Raw genomic sequence first — 24,330 nt, 5'->3', positions numbered from 1 at the left:
TATACTTTTCTTTTTAATACAATTTACTATTTATTTTAATATATTTTTTTTAATACAATTATCGTAGTCCCCACAGGAAACGACGTATGTGTTTGCAAAAAATGTGCAAACATTTTTGTGCCTTTGACCTTTGTTAAGGGTGCGTACCACATGTAGGTTTTGAGACCAGTTTTAGGGTCTCAAAATAAAAAGTCATATAGATTTATAGATGAGTATCTCGAATTCTAAGATGTAAGGACTACAATATAAATGACTAAGAAAAATGGACCAACAATATTTCCTAGTTGCATCTTTACAATTTCTGGAGCCACTGTTATTTTTCCATTTAACCGTCTTAATTAGATGTTGTAAATAATATAATAATAATAATTGTATTCAAACTTTTAGCTAACAGTTATGAGACTTCTTATGATGGTTATTTAACGTGCATTGAAGTTATCACAAAACTTATTATCAGGAAAGACGGATTTTGTTGTGGTGACAATTGCTCATTGTGGTTTATGGTTTTATGGCTCTTTCGTAATAAAACTACATTAGGTGGCCATTTTTGTCAAAGGCAAGTAGTTATCATGCTCATGAAAAAGACAATTACAATTTGAATATAACTTAGATAGCATCGTAGATTTACAGTGCTTTCTTATTGATTGACGATAATTTGAAATTTAAATCTAAGATTTATAATTTGGTATTTAAAAATACCATTGATCGCTTATAACGCAAAATCCTGAATAGTTTGACATGAAATTTATTTTACTATATTCATCATGTTTCAGAGATTTGGCTATATATTATCATATAAAATAATTCAACGTATAATGTAACGTAGCCGTATTTTTTATTTAAATAAGTAATTGCGAAAAAAGAATAATTAAGTAATATTTAACAGCTAAATTTAAATAAAACACAGATATAATTACATATCGTATGTATTTTAATAATTATTTAGTAGGTATATTTAGATACACTATCATACACTATGTACATATCTTTCTATTTGTTTTATATTTATATTATAATATATTTTAAAACTCTAACACATACATGACACAATAGATACTAGCTTTACGTATATTCCAATAAACAAAAACTAAATAAGTAAGTAGAGTTTAAAATTTTAAAAGTGGTTGTTTTTAATTTTAGTATTCCACTAAAATAACTTTATAATTTTATCAGAATCTCATTGGAAAAGATTACCTGTATATAATACAATTATGTTTGCAAACTATTATTACGTCTTTGGAATTACATCACCAAAACAGCTCAGGTTATGGTCACATATATAGAAAATTTTAAGGCGGGATTCACACGATAACGCTAAATTAAATAGAAGTACTATAATAACATCTAGATTAAATACAAACAATAAAAATTTAGACGAAGATCTACGCGTTTAATCTCTTATAGATTTTATATTTTGAAAATGTACTAGTTACTAGAGTGTATTACAGTACTACTATTACACCCTTAAAGTATGTTAAAATTAATGTTGAGTTTGTGCTGCGTTCACACGTATGACTCCGATTCTGTGTCAGATTCTGAACACCCCAGAGCTACGACCTTTTGTCCATTTTTTTCTGTACCATTAGGAGGGTCTCGGTACAGAGGAGGGACTGACTTCGATCGAGATGCCTTGTCATCTTTGTTGACATGAACTGGCTGAAATTTTTTCAGGACCCTCTGGTAAACCATTTTTCTTGGAGGCACGGGTGGAGGCATGTGAGGCGGCTTCTTGCTGTTGTTATTCTGTTCTTTTTCCGAAGAATAATCAGGTTGCACAGATGTCGGGGTAGCTTTATAAATATCTGATGAGAACATATTATTCTTCTCTTCGTGGAAAATGTCCCTTCTGCGATTATAAACGGACGTGTACAGGGGTTCAATGTACTGGGTCGTGTAGCAATTCTCAAAAGAGTTTTCGCTAGCTGTTGATTCCGTTGATCGACTGTTGAATGAATTTTGTGGTTGGTATAGCGTATCGTTGCTGCTGGAGTCGCTTTGGAGAATAATATTTGCCAAAGACTTCGATTGGTTTAGTTTCGTATTGTTATAATTACGGATCCTACATTTTTTATTTTCTTCTGCGTTGTTGCTGTGCATATCGTCAACGTAAGCATAGGAGTTTTGTGAGTTTCCAGTATGTTTCTCTTTTTCTCTATTATTTATCATCGAGAGGGTTATACAGTTTTTCGTACACATATGAGCAGGGTCAAAACGTCTCTTCCGACAGCAATTTACGATGTTTATTTCGTAATTACCGTTACGAGATTTTTCCGCAACGTTACTGTGCCCATCTTCATTAACCTCTAAGCTCTTTGTCCTCGCTGCTTGACGAGACCAGTCATTTCTTATAAAAATGGTGGCTGCCGGTGTTGTTTTTCCATCTGTTTTGTTTTGCGAGGATTCTCCTGAATTTTTATTCATCTGGCCATAATTTTTTTCATTAGAACACGGATTTAATTGAGTGTTATAGTTTGCGCTTTTTTTTTCCCAACCAGTGTAAACTCGAGAATAGTTCATATTCGATAATATATCGGCGTGTGATTGGTATTGGTTTTGACGCTGAATGTTTTCTGTGAACATGGCAAGGTCATGAATATTACTGTACACGATATTCTCTTGGCTGGAGACCATGTCGCGTTTATTTTCGACTGCCTCTTGTTTCGATTCTAATAAATTGTCCGAGCTCTTTGCTCTGTTGAAATTCTTATTCGTTATATTCTGATCGGCTTCTTGAGTTTCTGCGTACATACTGTACACTTTTGAAGTTCTAGCTGCCTTTGAAACATTGCTCCTAGGAGGTTTTTGAGGTTCTAAGCCTGTAATATATTTTGCAGGACTTTGACCATAAATATCGGCGGTTGAACGATGTACTGCAGTCTTAGATATATAATTTCTATCATCGATTCCGTTCCCAATCCCAACATTAATGGAATTATGAACATATCTTTCTGACATATATGGCATTGTGTAAAGCTCCTCGTTTACAGTACTATATAATTCAGCTTTGTTAGAGTAAATATTTTGCTGTCTCTGATTTACTTGAGGAAGACCATTAACATTATGATTATCAGCATTATATCTAGGTAATAATTTTGGATCTTGTAAATTGCAAGTTGGTGCAGAGAGGCTATGCAATATGTTTCTAGGTGCTGGACTGTTGCCTCCGTTACTGTTTGAATCGTCTTCTGAAAGTGTTAGACCCGAATCTCGGCTTAAAGATAGTTTTTCTTTTCTGGGTGTTGATAATTCCATTGAATCCAACGATATGCCAACCGAATGTAGGCTGTCACTTTCCTCGGCTCCTGAATCAAGAAGTGCATTAGAGGATTCGGGAGTGCCACTTCCAAGAAGACCAGCAATTTGCGGTCCAAATAAGGCCTCCGCTTTTACTATCAGAAGTTCGACAACCATAGGCACTGCTTTGGGAGCTTTGTCACAAGGAACGTTTGGCCACAGCAGACTTGGACCAACACATACACCTAAGTTCATTGGGCACATGAGATTTATGTTAGATTTTTTTGCGATTGCTTGCAAAAGGCATACGAAGTATGTTAGCATGTTGTAGTGAGATTTCGGAAGCTTCAATAGCAAGGAGCGTACGGCAGCAACTTTTTCTGCCGGAGGTAAACCTGAAAAAAATAACCGATTATTTAATATCGTATCAACTTTCAGATTTTATAAATAAATATAAATGATAAATAATTTAAATTTCCAATCAAAATAAGGTCAGGTCATATATGAAGACTAAATCAATATATATTTTTTTCTACAGTAAGAAACTTACTAAGCACTTGCAGCCAAGAGGGGTAAAGATCGGCAGCAAGTAAAGGCTGTGGTAGCGCACGGAAGAACTCTTTAACTAGTGCTGCCAGAAGCAGAACGGGAGCTCTTTCCAGCTCAGCGCAACCCTCCGCCCACGGGCCCAGAGTATCCAGCTGAAAGAAATAATTTAATTTTATATACAAATTTATTTAGCTAATTTTGCTAGTGAATTTTTGATTACAAGTCGATCTGCTTAAAATAACTGGGATTGGATTTTGATAATTGCTCATATACAACAGTTTATATAAGTAAGGTTCATGGGGTTTTACCTTATCCCTCAGTAATCGCAGGGCCTTTGCGTTGGCGCTTCTTCGGAATACACCGTGAGTCAGAGGTGCAGCGACTCGCAGGCGACGTAGAGCGTGCAATAGCGCGGGAGGAGGAGTTCCGTTACACAGGCGAGTGAGCGCCACGCCGAACAACCGACCGCCGCGACGTAGCAGACGTAGGCCACGTCCGGGGGTAGCGTTTGTGCTGTCAACATCATTTAAATTATTAGGGATTCACACGTTATATATGACGTATATGTATTTGAATAAGTTTTTTTATTGAATTATAAAAGACTAAGCTAACTAATTTAATTTTCATTTGTTTACCTTTTTAACCCCTGATTTTTCTTCCTCAACTCGAAGACCAGGCCACATGGATTATTTTTAGCGTTAACGTGTTCCAAATCGAAACCGTCTTCATTCGAAAGCGTTTGTCTTATTCGTGACATCTGAAATGAAAATTATATATATGTTATTTAACATAAAAGTAAAAAGTCTGACTTCTTAAAATCAACAACATCTCAAAATGGTTCCTTGCGTGCGTTAATATCAAAACTGTGTGATACTTAAAAAATATCTAATCAATCACCTGAACAGCGTGAGGCCGCTCTATACCCTGGAGTGGAGCGGGAGCCGCGTCCCGCCCGGCTCGTACGCAGAGCGTAAAGTCTGCCGCCGCCCCCCACCTCCCCTCGTCGCTCTCGCCCTCCTGCTCGTGTTCCCCTTCCCCCTCGCCGCCGTTTTGCAGCACGTGCAGTGCTTGGCGGACCACGCAACGGGCGTTCATTTCGGGACTTATGGATACAGTTTTGCACTGAAACAAGCGGTTTATTATAATTATTATTTCTAAAATATTAAATATTATAAAATCATGTGAGGTATATAATGTTAATGATATGTTTTGATTGTTATAAATTATTGAAAAAAGGTTTTTGTAGTATATGGACGTAAAGCCTTAAATCTTTACATGGTCAGAACTTGCCTTCGTCGCATACTAAATAGTGCTTTTATTTATTTATTTGATCTGTAACAATCTTTTTGTAACTTTCGCAACTACATTCACTTTAGAGGGCCGCCAAACGTGATACGACTAATAATCTCAGGATATGTGGAAGAGAATATCCGTGAAAGAGAAACGATTGAAAGTTTTTGTTCCAACGTGACGTCGCGGATGTCGTCGAGAGTAAAACTTTTACATGATACTTACGAATTCTATTGAGCTAGTCAGATCCTTGTAGAAAATCTGAACATTCGTTGACTTTGGTTCAGAAGCCAGCTGGACATTTAAGGCACTTTGTATTTTCCTGAAATAAAAAATGCAATATATATCTCTCATCCTTAAAACATTACTTTAACATATACATATGTATACAAGTAGGATTTCATAGAAAACTTACCTGTGCCAGGTATCTCTGGCAGCTTGGGTAGGATATGTAGCGAGGTAGTTTGTAACACCAGTTGCAGTCGGCCATCCAATGAGAAACCCTGTGTCATCAGTTTCAGGCAACGAGAGCCATATCTCGGCCAGCCTTACACTCTCCTTAAGCTTGAAGCAGTTCGTGCCTCTAGCCTTGCCCACTAAGAGAAGGTCACTAAAGAGAAATAGGTGGCGATCCAACGGTGGGGAGGTCGAACCAAGTGGACAGAGTTGCACGGGAGCTTCCATTATGAAAGTGCGTGGTGACAACGAGCTGTTATTGCCGCCGCCGATACCACCAATGTCCAAACTTGGCCGTTTTCGAAGACTCTTCGACTTCTGAAATATAAGAAAAAAAATTACACTCCTATCCTAGAAGAAGAGTTTCATACTATTAAAAAAAAGTTGATTACCATATTATATTTTTATTCAAGCTCAAATTTTTTTCGATAGTAATATTTACTCTATAATCGATTTAAATATAAATAGATTTTAATTAGGAATACTAAAAAAAAACTGTGATTTCTTTAAGACTATTTGATTGCATCAAACTAAATTATATCTACGACATATGGGCTAAAAAATGCTAATTTACATGGTGTAGCATTTTGTTACATCGTAATGTACATTTATTTTTATTTGAATACTACTCCGACTATTGAGGTGTTTAACGAATTCGAAACGTTACCTGCGCATGGTGAGAAGCGAGAGCGGCGGGTGCGTCAGCGTCGTGCAGAGCGAGGTAGTCGTGCGGAAAGAGGTCTTGCACGCGTTCCAGGTCAGAAAGACGAGCCGCGCGCCGTCTCGCGCAGCCGCCGCCCACGAGCCGCTCATACTGCGCCAAACGCTCAATCTAAAACAAAAAAGAAACAAGTCAATCAACAATTACGTCAAGTTAACTATATGTAATTAAAAAGATAGATTCCTAAATCTACATTTTAATAAACATCAACAAGCTCTATATAAAAGGAAAACAACTTCAATATAATAATCTTATAGAGACAATTTATGTCGAGTTTGATATATTTCAAGTCGAGATAATTTGCTAAGTTACTTGCACTAGGAAATATGTGAGTTCCAGGATTACAGCGCCAGCGGCTCAGTTTGATGTATGGTAATATTTCAACTATGCGGCTACCCGAGGCATTCAACTATTACTTCGAATTATGAGCCACTACTTACGCTCCCATGATAAATAAATTATAACAGCTATTTGAATTAACAGATATAATGCAGTAAGGAGTTGAATAAGAAACTTAATTTCCGTTTAGGTTTTATGCTTCATTAGCGAGTGGCATTGTAAGGTAACGATACAAATCTATATTCTAATGGCATACGGAGTCCTGAGGGAGACTTCCCGAGCGCACGACGCCCTCTCAAGCGTGTCCGCGACAAAGCTACTGTATTATAACACGGCGCGGACCGTGAGAGTTCTTACTATTCATTGTATGCACCTACAGTTGTAAATTATCTACCGATACGCCTTTAAAGAGCGCTTCACTATTTATAGATAATATATTAAATAAAACATTTTATGTGAATACGTTATTCAACATAACTATCTCGATAAACTTGAGAAAAGTTCTTGGAACTTTATAGGGAAAACAGGCATTTACTAAAGTAGTACTACAGAAACCACTAAATCCACAAAGTGCTGCTCATTGGATCGCGAAATAGCTAACGTTGACCTGTGACTAATGAAAGACATCAACGGGTTTACCGACGTTATTATTCCTTCTGAGAACGCTCAACATTCCGCTTATCATCGCCGTAATAAATTATTGTACTTTGGAGATGATTTGTTAACATTTTGATAATTTAGAATATGTTAGCGAAAATAGATTAAGGTCGTCTTACTTAAATGATTCGATGTTGAATTACATCAGAATTACTTAACGGTTTAAATTCTTTAGAACTGTTAAGATTGAATCATATCAATCTATTCATATTGTCACCGTTCATGAAAAATATAAGAGTAATAAAAAAATCTGTCTTATCTTTTGTAACCAATGGTATTCGATAATAATAATTTAAAACTATTCTACTTATACAAAAACGTAAATGGACGCTATCAATCAAAATTCTTTCGCTTATAATACCTCACCATTTTTCCGATGGATTGACTTCTGACAGCTTGCAAAAAACTAAAAGCGTTATTAATGCTAAGGATAAAGTGCGGGCACATGACATGGAGTTATTGTGTTGTAAGTAATTGTACATGTGTCAGTGTATAGTCACGAAATCAGGAGCTCTTATTCATTTATGAACAAGGTTCAAAATGCAAGTTCAATTTCTATTTATTATGTCGCCTATCGTACGACCGCGATCAGATGTTGAGAATCTTATACGAACGGACAAGCCCGTTACATGATCCAATTTGTGGCGATTACATCAACACACATGATAAGTATGTTAGTTTTTTTTTTGATAACGACTAATTTACGATCATTATCAATATAGAGCCATGTTTGCTCGTGATATATTATGATTGCCTTAGAACTTGTACGCTCTCTTTGATTACACATATCGGTACTTACCGATTATGGCAATCAGTACATATTTTAAAATATAAATTCAAGAATTTAAATGTATGTTAAGTTATTTAAAACTATATGAACGCTGTCTTTATACACGTATGAAAGAGCAGGACTTTTTAATCTCACATTGTATTCGTATCGTTAAAAATACCAAAAGGATGAAAGTTCCAACGGTATGCAGTTTTTATCTCTTTTAAGCCACTTTAAAAAGAACAGATAAATGCTTTGTTTTCAAATCAACGACTAACAAAGATTAAAACTGACAAACAAAGGTAGGACGATGATAAAAATTGTCTATTATAATGTGCTTTTAGACAAGCTTAAATTTTCCGATTAGAATTGTTTACTCCATAATCGACACCTGAATTTGGTTAAGTACCAAGAATTCGAAACATCACAAATAAACACGTAAAGCTTATCTTGGGCGTAACATGAAACTGCACTTTCTAAGTCAAATGTTTACTTCGGAGTAAGTGGAGATGGTAACGTTAGTTTTTTAGATAACGAGCCAACTGTCCTAAAATACCGAAAAACATGCGTGTGCGCTACCCGTGCATAATGGTCATCTGCTCTTACCAAATTAGGTATACTTGATCAAGAATCATCGAAGCCAAGTCCTCTACGTATTCATAAGGAATCAATGAATTGATTAAAGTTATTTAAAATATTTTACCCTTTTGTGTGATCATTCGTTTCACCATTCTGATTTACTTATTTAATGGAAACCTTGTTCGATGTAAGAATTTCAAGAATTTTACTAGTTAAGTTTCTATAAACGATTTAGTTTATTGGAATCTACAAGTTATTACTGACAAGTTAATGTTGATCGGAAACTGTAAAGGTTTGCCGGTTGGGCAGGCATAAAATAATTTACTTAGACAAGCTATGTTACCTTTCACTTTCTTACACGTAACACGCATTTGAACGCGCCCTTCGAAGTACATGGCTTAATTTATCTTTTGTTGACACTATTATACGACTTTGCCGAAAGGCGTGGAAAGACGAAAGTCGACGCGTTCTGAGACATCACGTAACGTTAGTTTGTTTAAGCGAAACTAATGTTTGTTATATTATGCAACGATGCTTTTCCATCTCAATCAGTGAATCAGTAATGTGTTTTTAAGTGGCCAATTGGCCATAATTACTACTCATAGATAATCCTTTTATTGTCAAAATATTTTAGTGGGGGAATTTAAGGCTGAATCACCATGCAGGATCTCAAAACAATTACACGTACATACTACGATAAACTATTCAACTGTAACTAAGGCCGTTTTCTTACCAAAATTTTGATTTGTTTAAAAATGTCTATTGTGGACTGTTTGGCTATCCAGGAAGAGTATCATCTTCAATGTATTTTCAACCTTATTTAAAAAGGCGCACCATATAAAACATATGTTTTCAGTTTAGTCAGTTCCGTAAACAACTTCCCCATCATCTGGTTACTGGTTTGAGCGGAATTTCCACTGTCGGATAAGAACTGTTTTAGCACCAAATATTTATCCTGCTTCATTATTGTAGTTCAAAGTCTGATCAAGTTGTTTTTAAAAGTGGTACAGATAATTTTACTTTTCCTTCTTTATTCTATTCCTTCCTTTCTAATCAAACCGTACTATAATCATTTCAAAATTCTGTTTTTGTGACTAAGTATGTAATTATTAAATTGCTTAATTAAGACAACATTACTGCTGTAAGTAAATTTACTTCTTGATGGTTATTAACGGTAAGCAATTCAAAGTTCAGAGCTTAACTGTTACAGGTTCGCAGAAAGCAATAATTAGGGCGTGATTCACTTGGAATGTAAGACGGCCGCCGGCAACCGGCTTCCAATTCAAACGTGGCCTACGAAGGAATTTAGCAACATTGCTTAGATAGAACTGTTAAGATTAAGCAATGATTGTTTGATTTTTTACAATAAAAAGTGGCGATACTATGTAATCTGTTTTTACTGCGTTATAAAGCAACTTTACGTGTCGATACTGCTTTAAAAGAGTAACCTAATCTCAATTCATAAATTTCATCTGCCGGTAAAATATGTATATTCTTGAACTTTTATCAGAATGACATCGCAAAAGGTCAGGACACGACGGGTCGCCGTGGCATATATTTTCGCCATTGTTGTTGATACTAAAGAACTGTAAACTTGCCAATTCATCTCCGGTGAAAACAAGCCTTTTGCGATCACTGAATGATAAATTTTTAATCGAACCGAATAAACCAAGACCTCGAAAACAATTCTATGTGTGTTCAAAAACGATAATTATATCTTATTATTAACCTCAATAAAGTTTTAAACCCAAATATTTAGTCCATAAACAAGTATTTTTAAGCCACAAAATATAATGCATATGGTAGACGCATATAAATATCATGAACATAAAGTCAAGAGTAATTACGATTGTGGCCATCATAAATCATAAAGAAAGTAATGTTACTCCCAAAGAAGACATCAAGCGTGGAATTCTCGATAGGGAATGATGAAGGGCTGCGGTGAATCAAAATAATGCATTCGGACTGAATCACGACGATATCGAGGCCATTGACCTTCTTACTGCACCCTCTTGTGTCTCGCGACAATCGTTTTTAATAAGACAAAAAATATCAGAAATTCTTCAGCAAACTTTTATTTCCTAAAAGTTTAAACAATGTTTCAAATTTAAATGCTTTGTTACGTTATTTGATAAGAAAGAAACAACTCAATAATAGTAGATTAGATTAAAGAGTCCTTACGAGTACACGCTGTTATATTTCATCATCGCTTAAGATGAACAAATAAGAAGTGAAATGTTCTTTGCTTCGTGTGATAGCTATGTTAATTTTACAACATACACAATAGCAGCCTCTTTGAATGCGCTAGAAGTAAGATATCAACGGGCACATGTTAATTTAGCCCACATTTGACCCTAGTTTGTACTAAGAACGTGTAATGAATGAACAAGGTTCTTGTATTGTTTGTTCATATAAAGCTGTGGGTATACAATAGCCAAATATCGACTGAGCTATAATCCATATACCTAAATAAAAAGTATAGTTCAAGCTTTCACACATTTATATTATAAACTATTCAGTTTAAAATGTGTTATATGCTTAATGTTGGTTAATAAACAGATGAGCTCAAACAAAAAATGCCAACAAAATACTTCACAATAAATATACGGATAAAAATAATTTGGATGCAAACACTACTTAAAATATGTGTTTGCAAATTTAAGTTCATAAAGCAAAAATGCAAAGACGATTTATCATAACAAAACGGATTGGCTAAGCACCCCGGGATATGACGGCTTCGATAGGCTAAATAAAATCCATCAATTTTTAATTCAATCTCATCTTTAGTAACTATTGGTACATAGGTTAAACGGACACATCGATTGCCTAACAATTAAATGGCAAGCGTATAGAATACGCATCATTACACATTGACAAAACAAAATCATTCGAAAATATTCGTTTGAGTGACGGCACATGAAATCGGTTTATGTAATGATTAGGGTTACAATAGAGCGAGTCAATCAAGCGTTGGAGACGATTTAAATAAGTCCAAGGGAGAAAGTGCATTGCCTCGGGTTTAGGCGACGACGTTGAGGATGATTGTATGAGGTTACAGTATGCGGCTAATTGAGGTGGCTCGGAATGATGCCCTCTAAACCCGGGACCTCACTGTTGCGGCAACAGCGTTAATACGCTGTATTCACGAACCATACTCGCTTCATTAGATAGACGATCGGATATTTCAATTTGCTTAAGTCACTAAGCTCACCGGTTATGTAAGATCCCACAGTAATGATTTAAAAACTACTACATACTGCGATCGTAACGACTTTTATTACGTGACTATTAACGATGCATTTAAAAATGTCAACGTTTATGGTTTTAGTTAGTTATGCAATAATCGTATTACTTAGATGGAAATAATTTATCGTCCGAAACCCGAATGAGCTCTTAAGAATAAAATCCCAATACCGTTAAAAATTTTGAGCGGATTTGTGTCAACTCGTGATACATTGGTCCGATACCCCTGCAGTGAATTTATTGTCTGTCAGTATAAATTTAAAACGTATTATATTGTAAGGAATTTAAACTAAAGAAGTTATTAAGCTGTTAAATTAAGAAGCTATAGAGTGTATTTAAAATTTAAATCTGATTGAGCAAGAACAATTCGCTTTAATTTTACGATCTTAATGATTCCACGTACGATACTATATATGATATGATAATGATAAATAATTCAAGATTTGTTTAATTTATTTGAAACGATGAAAATGAGTGAAGTCATCGAGAGGCAGTAAAACGGCAGTAAACTATTGGTAACTCACCGTTTCCCGCTTTCACCTTGCGCAACGTTGTTTTTCAATGATTTATTTTACATCATAGACTGACATATGTGATAGTTAAACTAATTTTACTCTTTTAAATTTTCTTACAAATTACTAAAAGATATAAGTAATGTTGAAGAATTTTGTAAACTATAATATCCTTCGGAAGAAAAAGAAACTAGTCTTTGTACGATTAGATCTTTCAAATTACGTAACAGATTTTGATGCGGATTTGTTTGACAGATAAATTAATTCAAGAGGAAGGTTTTTGTATAATACATTGACTACTAATTCTAGAAGTTTCTAATGTGTAAATTCTGTGGTAAATTTAATATCAGTACTGCACTCGTGCGAAGCCGGGCCGAGTCGTTAGTAACATATATTTTTAAAAACAAATCCACGCTATATATATATAATCCATATAACAACAATTTACGTTAGTATTTTAACTTTCAAGTTTAATCTCTTAGTTACTGAGTAATACTGAGAAACTATTAATATTAGAAGAAGATATTTATGTTTATAATGTGCTAAAAACGAGAGATCGACGAAATTATTGATAAGGAAATAGATTCTTTATACCGCATGCAACATCCATTGTCCCACTTATTGTCGCTCTTTGTTACGTAAACATTTTTATCGCAGAAATATATTCACATTAGAAGCGTGTGATAAATGTGGATGTCGACGACTTACAAGTTGCGTGCTGGAAGAATGAGTGGTCACTAGTATTTCGAAACAATACATCAATATATCATTGAACTTTCCGTTACGTAAATTATATCTATATTGTTCTAAAAACGAAGCCAAGATTTTCACGTGATGATTGACTATTATATTTGTGATCGCGATAGTGCTCGGTGTGACATCACAAAAGGCATTGGATGAAAGCCAAATGAATTAAGAATATTCCGCATGAAAATTCATTTCTAACGCTTATTAATTACCTTATATAATCGATTTTATATATTTATATTTTTTTCCTAATGACATAAAATTAATTTTAATATATATAATTTATTACAACCAGTCAAAATACGTATTTGTTATAACTGTATGGCGTAATGGTAAATTTACATTAACATCATTTCAAAGACAACTTGTAACCAAGTGAAAAGGACAAGGTCTTAACCTCGAATTCTACAATTATTTAATTCGCTTAAATTTCAATAACGGTATACTTAACAGCTAAACCTGTTTCCATTCAAGTCAGACGTATCAAAGGTGATCTTAACTATATGTTGTAATGTTTCTGGGAAATCGTACGATTACCTAATTGTTCTAAAATTAAAACGTTTCAGAGAAAACGTTACACGTTTATGTTTATGCGAGCATCGTTCGTAAGACAGGTGCATGATAATATAATATTGTATAATATGACAGACGTGGAGCTAAAAATATCATCGTACTTTTTACATTTCCAGGTGCAAATTTAACAAGGTCGCTTTTCTATACTAAAACAAGATGTTGCTTTGTAAGTGGATGTTGTAACTAAAAGATAACATCAATTGCACCTTTAAGAGCAAGTTTACGTTAATTTGTTATTTCAATTACTAAGAATAAACAAAACATAATACAAGTCAGATCATCTGGAAATTGTTTCGTAGGGAAGCAAACGCATTGTCCGTGGTTCCCGGAACATGATACAAACACAGAATGCAGTTACCCAAGCGTAAATAAACAGAGATATAGCTTTCAATCTTATCCCAATAGTAATAAGAACTATAATTGAAGCGTAAACGTTTTGCTGTCTTCGGTTGATCGTACGGTGAAGAGTGACACCCACAAAATTAGCCCGCTTTGTGTGGATACGTCATTACGTCATTATATTTTGGGGTTATTTTTTGTTGCTCTCGTGTCTTTGAATATTAGTAGATACCGCAAACTAATTATATGTATCGTATACAGAGATGACCTATGAAATAACATAATGATAGTTTGTCGTTATCAAACGTGTTTGATTAAAAACAACCATAGAGGCTTGGGATTAATGTTTTATTACAAGTTAGTAGTAGTAGCAGTTAGTTGAGAGAAGTCAGAACGCGTGAATGTTGATCGAAAATTGCAGGTTCGAACTCGGTCAAGCGAATTTACATGAGCTTAATTCATATGTATTTAATTATTTATTATTCATCTATCTGTGTGGTGAAGGCAAATATCGTGAGGAAATTTGCATATGTAAGATGTAATTCGGTCACGTGTTGAATCAACACCTGTATTAGAGCGTTGTGGAAGTAACTAAAATCCTTTTAATAAGCTTTAACACAGCAGAAAATATACACTTAAGAAAAATAAGCTTATTTCAACAAACTGTTTTATTGCATTCAGAATTTAAACTAAAATTATACTATTTTCCAAACTAAAAACGTGGTGAATTAACAAAATTATTTCAGTTAATTAAATGAATGAGCCCGCAGCAATGAGACATTCGTTTTGGGCATCAAATTAAAGTTAATTTACGATGTTCGATTAATCCATTTTGTTTGATCGACTTAGTTAACGTGTGACTCAGAAGTTCCTTTGACATTGACATATGCTATAGGAATGTGTATATGAATATTAACATCGATGAATCCTCGACAGTCTTCTCGAGTGTTATAAGTATTAAATACATATTTTATTGTAACAATAAAAATGTAGATAACACTATTACAATATTTACTCTTAGATTAGTTTAATGTTTCAATGTTGAGTCAGATATTTGGAAATTAACTTAACATAAAAATTAACATTCCTTAGAACTAAACTTTAGTAGACAAAATGGTGGTCCAAAAAACGGCTTTATTAAATTTGTCACGTACATAACTTTAAATTTCTACATCCTTTGCGGGACATTGATTTTTTTTAACAGAATTTAAACTAACTTTAAAGAATTCCTATCGACTTTTGTTCAGTCTCTCTTTTGTGAGACTTGTAAACAATTCGACAATCAAAGGGATATGAACAACACAAAAGTGCAGTCCCCGCTGGACAGCAATTAATGACTTTGAAACGTGGTAGCTTTAATACTTGTAAGTTAGTGCCTGAATAAATTATTCTTCAACTTGTCTTAACGCAAGCAAATCCATTCTTGTCCTTCAAAAATAAAGCGGTTACGTTATTTTTATTTGGTGTTTGTTATTTTTATTTTGTGCAAGCTGTCTGGGTAGGGTATTGATAACAAACAATTATTATTGTAGTCAGATTTTAATGGACATACATCCTTATTTCAAAGGTTAGTACGACATTGGCGACGTAAGGAATGATTAATATTTCTCACAGTTCAAATCTCACTGGGTGTCCACTTAAGATCAGAAGGGTTTATATGAATATATAAAATAATAGCAAAAAATATGTTATTTTTTTAATAAATTAATCACGTACGTCTATTTTCCATTACCAACGTTTAGGACAGATATTCGTGCTTTATCGTAGAAAACAGATCTCTCTAGATATTATAGATCTAGATAAAAACAAGATCTATCATATGTCCTCGATCTTTAAAATAGAACCGAACTGTAGAAGTGTGATTTAACATAATGTGCAGAAATATCATTGCAAATGATTCCGCTTAGCGTCGTGCGTTCGCGTTTTCAGTAACGTTACTTCCTACGTGATTTCATTATATTTTTGCGTTGTGTGGGAACCAATTGAGATGCACAATGATGTCGGCTGTATTAGAACTCGTCGATCAAGAATGCACCCAGAAACGGTGTTCCTTGAACATAGAACAATGGTTAGTAATTTTGTAATGTCTTCTTATTACTTGCCACGCATGAGCATGACGCAAGCTCAAACGTACACATTATTTCCATGTTCCTACGTCTAAGCTCATTATTCATACAAAGCTAGGCAATTTTAAATATAATCTCGTACGCGTTTGAATTCGCTAAATGACTATATTGTTTTAGCAGACGTTCCATTTAAATATAATGGATTTTATATTAATATGTACAAGTGTTGTACTGGTTTTGTATGAGTGAAACGTTTGAGTTTATAGAGTTAAGTACAACATAATATCATTGTATGTACTCATGAGCCATTCTGACGGGCAACAAGAATGCATTAGTGCAAAGCATACAATATTATGCACAGGTGCATTAGTAATTAAATTAGTCTTTACATAGTTAACCCATATACGTCATTAATAAGTACATAACACAGCCATAAAGATGAAAAAGGCACGAACGCAAGTAGTAAACTCTGAAGACACACATTGTAGATAGAGATGAAAAAAATAAAGTAACAAATAATGAATTATCGCTCTAAGCAGTTTTAATAACGAAAATTAAACGTCTGCCCATAAAGATGAAATATAAAGGATGAAATTTAAAGGCTTCCTGTTATTAAAAATCAATATAGAAAGCAATTAAAATACCGTGCTAACTAGGATACGCTATCCCATCGTTACAGTCGTCGTTTAAAGTAAGAATTTATTGCTCGATTAATAAAGGGAATAAGCTTTAATGTTTTATAATTCATTAATCTTTGCTTTATCTTTATTACCAAAGAGTTTTTTTTTTTTAACCCTACTATTGACATTAAAAGTACAATATATATGAAACTGTATGTAACGGCTGTAAGTTAAATGAATATTTTAAATATCGTTTACTCTTTCGGTTATAAGAAGATTGAAAATATTATCTAAAGACAATTTGATCTCATTAATGTTTTCTGTGTTCAAATAACGCCACTTTATTCCATAGTGTATTAGTTATTCATTAGTGAATAATGCTGCAACTCGCTGTCTTCGTGGACATTTATAATATAATCTTTAAAATTCTAAATAATGCAGTCACGTTTAGAATACTCAAATTGAATACTGATTGCTGGAATGATTTCATGACCAACTGGCTCAAGGAACATGTTATAAAATCTTTGGATGAAATCACTTTGAATCAAAATTAATAATATGGAAAAGTTCCACTGGCCAAAGGCTTCTTAAGGATAAGGTTAAGCTTCACCGCGTTACATTTTGATTTGATGGATACACACGTGGCCTAATTTCACTCGATTTGTGTCGGTTTAGTCACGCTGTTTTTTTTTGAGCGCGAGAAAAATTATAGATACCAATTAAGCTCATGAAAACTCAACGATGTATGGCTGTAGTTCGCTCACAATCTTCGGTTAAAATTCAAGTGGTTAGCCATTAGCCCACTGCTGGTTTTAATCGAAGTGAAATCACTTTTAATTTGTTCTATTTTATTCAGATTGAGTAATTTAATTTTTAAGTAGATAAAGAAAAAATATTTTTTTTTTTGTTTATATATTGTAAGAAAATGATCTGAACAAGACTATAACATGAAAATAATATTAATTTTATTTGGATACAAATCTTACAGTCATAAGATTTTGCCACTCAATAAACTCTGCTCTTACTCACTCAAAAACACATAATAACTTTTAAATGATTTACCAAGATAATTAGAAAATTAGGTTACGATCGATCTAGTTCGGAGTAATTACGAAGCAATTACGAAAGCAAAATCAATCAATTGGATCTTCTGATGCGAAGCGGCGTTTGGTTGTGTAACATGTATCGTATATAATTGTGATAAAACACGCATCCCTATTATTATCCCATTCTGCCCCTGGAGTATTCCGTCTATTCATTAAGCAATTACCGCTTCAAAAATCAGGTAAAAAGAGGATGTTTTGTTTATATTTCAAGTGGTGCCTTGTTGTTGTAAACTACATTGTTTATAAAACAGATTTATCTTAAACCTATCTTTACATTATAGGTTAAGAGAAAATCACTATCGAGTTCCGAGAAAGGACATACTTGCGTATGTCGCATTTACGTTTAACTTAAAAGCTTTCAATTTTTTTTTTTATTTCGAGCGCTGTATATATTTTATTATGTAATATATTTGTTTACAAATTTCTTTCATATATTAGGTGTTACTTGTTTTGATTACCATCGTAAATAATGTATCTTTATTTCGTAGAAGAAGCCCGATGATATCGAATCTCAGTAACAGTAGACGGTTGTGATGTTTATTGCAAGTAATGTAAGCATAGCATTTTACACTTCAACATAAGTACGTACGCTATTTTATCTTGGGAACCTGAAGCCGACGTGTTCAGTTTTATTAGAAGAGAACATGATCCCAGCCATATCATTAAAAGACAATAAGCCCTATAATAACAGACCCCATATGCACGGGCGGACTCTAACGATACATTTCTTTGAATATTATAAGTAGCATTATGAATTTATAACGAGGAATACAGGGAAAACGTGTATTTTAGTCATTTGCTAATTATCTATTATTTCGATATTATATATTTTTTAAATTTCTTTTTAACTTGCGGTATTAAACATTTATAGTAAAAACCTTTGGCAAGGGAAGGTCAAGTCAAGGCAGACGTGCTACGACACTCAAGCCACTTAATTAAAATTCAATTAAATTTATTATTTAATATTTAAATCACACAAACATTTTATCAATCAAAAATTAATTAAATTATAAATAATTGTACCTTAAATAGTTAACGAATAGATAATTAAAAAAATAAAATAAAACACTCACATGCATCATAGATATAAATCACGTATGAAGGTAGTCCAAATTAATTCCACTAACACAACATTATAGCGTGGGTCATGCCCTACGCTTGTTTACACCGACCAATAATATCCGTACTCGAGGACCGCCGCAGTCGTGCGTCTACGAGCGCCGCGCGATCAGGACTGGAGTCTTGCCTTAGAACTTGCGCTCGCGCACGCACGCCACAAACTTATGCTCTTGCATGTGCAACTGGCCACCATAACAATGGGACTAATAAACGTCTTTTATAAATACTTTGGATTATTTAAACCTATTTTTATAACAGATGCAGTTCGATTTTATTACTGGTCCTACTGTAACAAAAAACTTACAGTTCTAGATGGCCGCCTCGTCGTCCTTGTCATTTAAGTTTTTGCGAACAAACTTGCTATAACAAATATAGAATCATCATTATTTATTTATAGATCCATTTTTAAAATTGATGCCATTTGGCTTATATTAAGATACAAACGATTTCTCTTACTAATAGCAATTTAACACTAATGCAAATGTAACTTAAAATATCAGCGCAGCTTTTAATGCAAAAACATTTTTATTTGTATTCAAAAAGCAATTTATACTTAGTTTAATATTCAGTTATAAATTTAAACATTGTGAACATTTTATAATAAAACTTCAAGCAATTTTGATTCAACTTACAAATATAAAACAGATTAAATTAATCAACCGACACTTTCTTTGAAATGGATATTGCAAAAATATCATATTAAAATCTATTTTATAATCGACGTTCTCCCAGTGCGAAGTGACAAAACTCACATAAATCATTGTTGTAATATATCAGTGAAGTAATAAATGTAAGAGGCATTATTTATAACGAAAGCTTCGTGAGTGGAGATTGCGGCGGGCGGGCGGTTGGCACGCGTAATACGACTTAAGCTGACTACTGACTACAGACAAACGACTGTGACGATTAATTTATTGTAATACAACAAAGACAATTTAGTTGTAAGAGAAAAAAAAAAAATTTCCAATCTAATAAATGAGATCTTGCACGCTATAAAACATTTTGCGAAACATGCATGATTACACTTCCACGACAGTGTAATCGTCCGTATGCGGAAGCCTAAACGGTACGTAATGAGAAGTAGAGTATGTCACACGACTTATCAATCAAAGCAACACGTTTATACACATCACGCTACGGAGATCTGATATGGATTACAAAACAATCGTGAAACGATATCATCGGATGTGAATCTAGAAATTATTATCTTCACTTCCACGTTCATTAGAAATGCTTTTTCTAGATTTGTCCATAGACCACTGTGAGTGCTTTATTAATTAACATAATATTCTGTGACCATAATCTGGCTACCAGTTGGTGTTGAAACTTCCGATCGCTTGCGACAGACTTCTAATTAGCATCAGCCGCTTATTTGGTTGTCAACTATGTCAGTTGAATAACGATTTTATTGCATAATAAGCTTATAAATGTACTATAATCCCATATGATGTCAAAAACATTTGAAATATTAGCGTATTAACATTGAAAATGACCGAAAGAACGTTTATGTTTTATAGACTGTCATTAAATTATTTTTATTATTTAATACGAATTAGATAATTTAAGTATACGATGTTAAGTCTGTGTTTTAAAATCGACTCAAGGAGTTGTTGTTCCTTGGACGCCGTAACCTAAATTCGTTGACTCCAAGCTATGTCCAATTCAATTAAACCAGTTAAATTATATCATTGGCGTCTTACGGCATTAATTCGATTACCAACCGCACGACACGCTTCGCCGCGGAAACCAAGAGCTCTTGATCTTTGTGATGTGCTTTTATGACCCCTTAAAATGAATTAGACTGCCCGTTTATTGTCTGGTTTACTACTGAGATATCGAATCATTTGCGACGACAGTTTTGTATTTATTTTTGTCTGTCAACTGTTGAAAACAGTTACCTCCAAATAAACTTATAATAAATACAGCAATAAGTTAATCTTATGTATAAAAAAGTCAATGCCCTGACTGACAGATATCTACGCTCGGCTAAAACTATAAGACATAAAATTTACAGGAGACCTTCGTTTCGTAATGTAGATGTAGGTACTAGAAAGTAATCTGTGTAATATTATTACTAAAGTTGCTTTTGCACCCCTTTTATAACTTTATTCTATTCGGTTACAACAATAGTCTTATACGTATATTTTATTAGTAGAATGTATTAATAAAGAATTAATATGTTTTCCACGAGCGCAACTTCGACAGATAGAATTATATATAAGTACATAACATAGTACATAGCTAATACGATATACCTATTCATCTCTTGGTAACAATAAAGCGTTAATTTTACACTCCATCTTCGCTTCATATTCTGCGCGCGTTTGTTTTCACTAGCATGACATGGAACTAAACATGTGTCATAACCAAACTCATCGGACGAAGTAGGCACACATACTAAATGTGTTGAATCGACAATAGACTATTAATGCAAATTTGCAGTATTATCATTTTACGTCTGAACGTCTTGGTGTAAGGTAACGCGGGCGCGTACGTCGTTGGCTGAGTGGTATTTTTGGGGTCATGGCAAAAAGTAGACAAGAAATAATAGCTGTCCCGATTTATTTTCAGGGAGATATTTTCGTTATTTCAGATTATTTAAAGTTTTCTAGACTTCAACACAACTTTTTCTGCGTTCTAAATTCATTTATCGGTCAAAAGGTTTTTCTAATATCTGAAAAAAGGAATAAAGTGAGGGAAAAAATCTGCAAAACGAAAGAAAGCATACCTTGGCGGAAGGGATACTAACATGTTTGACAAAAAAATCGCTGAGATTTTCGGGTTTAATAAATAGTAATGAAATGTAAAATGTAAATTGATTTTACTTTCGTTAAATGATTAGAATCACATATATTGAATTACGTAAAGGCAGATTTTGAGACGAATCACAAACTCACGGCGGATATTTTATAGTCTCAAGGTTGATTGGTAAATTAAAATGTGGACCGCAGTCCGCAATTTTGAAAGCGTTCTTGTGAATATCTCAAATTTCAACAGTGCAAGCAGTTGTTAGATGTAATGAATTTGAGCTGTGAAATATCGCGGTTGTCACGATGATTAAGAAACGACGACGCGAAAAATGTGAAAGACACAAAAAAATTAATAGACAAATTCAATGGTCTATTATGTAAAAGTAAAAATCTTAAATTATGTAATATAACAATATGAACTGTTTGAAAAAAATTATCTAAAAAAAATAACAAATGATCAGACTAATGTGTGTAGGTATATAACATGAACCGCTCCAAGAGGCTAGCCCTACTAGTTCAAACAAAATAGGTCGGTAGGTTTGTTAAGCTGTTATTTGTGGGGATATTATCCAATTTTCCATTCTTAGTCTATTATATGAATGGATACGTGGAAGTGCGTGATCTGAAATGTTAACGGCGCACGCGAGACTCGCTGTATGTATGGTTATATTTATATTATATTGTATGTAGATACAGAAGAAATTACGAACCGAAGTGACCCAGTGGAAGGAACACGTGGATCTTAAACGAATATCGGGACAAGCCTGAAGAGCTGAGATGGCCCAATGGTTAGAACGCGTGCATCTTAACCGATGATTGCGGGTTCAAACCCAGGCAAGCAACACTATATTTATGTGCTTAATTTGAGTTTGTAATTCATCTCGTGCTCAACGGTAAAGGAAAACTGCATGTGTCTAATTTCATCGAAATTCTGCCACATGTGCATACCACCAACCTACATTGGAACAGCGTGGTGGTATATATTCCAAACCCTCTCCTTAAAGGAAGAGGAGACCTTAACCCAGCAGTGAGAAATGTACAGGCTGTTACTTTACTTACTTTTACTTACTTTACTAAAGACTCAGTAAGAATTTTTACATTTCCAACGTTTGTATAGTATTGGTCTCATTGCTCGGGAGTTAAAAGATATATGAGAACACCTGTACATAACCCAACATGACAGCATGACGTAAAAGCAGCGCGATCGCTTTTTACCAACTTTTATCATTAATAGAAGAAAATACTTCTGCTAAGTAGTTATTTTTATGCACTGTATTTACTTTTAACCAAAACGCTCTAAAATATTTTCTTTCTGTTTTTTATTAAAAACATATCTTATTATTTATATATATAAATAGTAATTTATTTTATATACTCATTTTTTATATATTAATTTTTTTAATACAAACAATTAATAGGATGAAGGTTAATGTAATCATTTGTACTAATATAAAACACACGATGTATTTTTTTATACAAATATATTGATTATCAATATTTATCTTCGTATAAAAAATAAGAGTACTGCGAATAATAACAAGTCATGATATTTAATTTAAACGTGCGTACATTAAAACAATCGGACAATCTACGATATTTGTTCTACTAACCTTATTGTAGGCAATTGTTATGGTTTTTTGTTTTAGATATTAAAATGAACCAGTTCAGAAGATTAACGGACACATTAATATAAATTAGCAAACGTATTTAAGATGAAATATTTGTTGTTTTAATTTTCCAAAGACATCTCATTCTAAATAACAAACAAGAATGTATAATTGTTGTATACAATGATATTTACGAGTATAATTATTTAATTCTTTAATTTGTTGGTACTTCCTAATCGTTTTATTATTTTAATCATCAAGGGCAACGGTTATGATTAAACCGTCATATTAAGTTCATATGGTTTAAATATAATACTATACTTAACAACAGAATATATTTAGGCAAAAAAGTATTTAAAATAATAAGTATTATATTTCACAAATGCGAACAAACTATTTTGTTAACATTTGTGAAATTCGATTTTGAACTATTTCTAACTGTAATATTGTTTAGAAATTGTGCAAATGTATGTAATCTGAATGACAGTGTAATAATTAATACCAGCTAGCTGATGTAAAGACGAATCCGAGGTCCTGTGGATTGCATAATATCCCGGTACAGAATCCCGACCTCTTTCCTTGTAATTGTTCGATTTTTAAATAATTAAATTAATTTATATTTTTTGATAAATTAATCTCAGTTATAAAAACATTTTACTAACAAGTAATTGAAAGGGTTATCGTGAATATAAAAAAGAGCTTTCACATTTTAAAAATTTACTTTGAAAGTGATGATATTTTTTACTATTAAAAAGTTATTTTACCGTTAGGGATAAAAAATATAAACAAGGAAGTTCTGATATGAATCGACAAACACCTATTAAATTAATTCAAAATATTTGAATGTAGTTACATGTGTCCGAATATCCGAATAATCAAAATGTATACCTACAGTTAATTGTATATATTCTTTATCTTTATATTGGAATAATTCAACTGACCTTAGGCTCAAACAGAAGCTATATACACAGTTTTATTTTAGGTAATAAAACAATAAAACTGTTTATACCCACCGATATATCTACTAAAATCCGTCTGGTTCATTATTTACGTC

The 24,330-nt window shown here is 33.4% G+C and overlaps 1 protein-coding gene across 1 annotated transcript in view; it reads right to left on the bottom strand.

Moving 5' to 3' along the window:
* Nucleotides 1–910: 910 nt before the first annotated feature.
* LOC124536820 overlaps nt 911–24,330 on the bottom strand; it is a 112,663-nt gene continuing 89,243 nt past the window's right edge. Inside the window, exons 4-11 of the mRNA XM_047113439.1 lie at nt 6,197–6,361; nt 5,489–5,847; nt 5,299–5,395; nt 4,681–4,905; nt 4,419–4,540; nt 4,092–4,296; nt 3,785–3,935; nt 911–3,629 (exon numbers count right to left, since the gene is read on the bottom strand). Coding sequence (XP_046969395.1) covers nt 1,504–3,629; nt 3,785–3,935; nt 4,092–4,296; nt 4,419–4,540; nt 4,681–4,905; nt 5,299–5,395; nt 5,489–5,847; nt 6,197–6,361 — 3,450 coding nt within the window. The 3' untranslated portion in view covers nt 911–1,503. The remainder of the gene's footprint in view (nt 3,630–3,784; nt 3,936–4,091; nt 4,297–4,418; nt 4,541–4,680; nt 4,906–5,298; nt 5,396–5,488; nt 5,848–6,196; nt 6,362–24,330) is intronic.

Source organism: Vanessa cardui, chromosome 17, assembly GCF_905220365.1.
Source record: "Vanessa cardui chromosome 17, ilVanCard2.1, whole genome shotgun sequence".
NCBI classification, from domain to species: Eukaryota; Metazoa; Arthropoda; class Insecta; order Lepidoptera; family Nymphalidae; genus Vanessa; species Vanessa cardui.
Note: the sequence above shows the minus strand (reverse complement) of the source record. Positions and strands in the feature narration are given on the sequence as shown.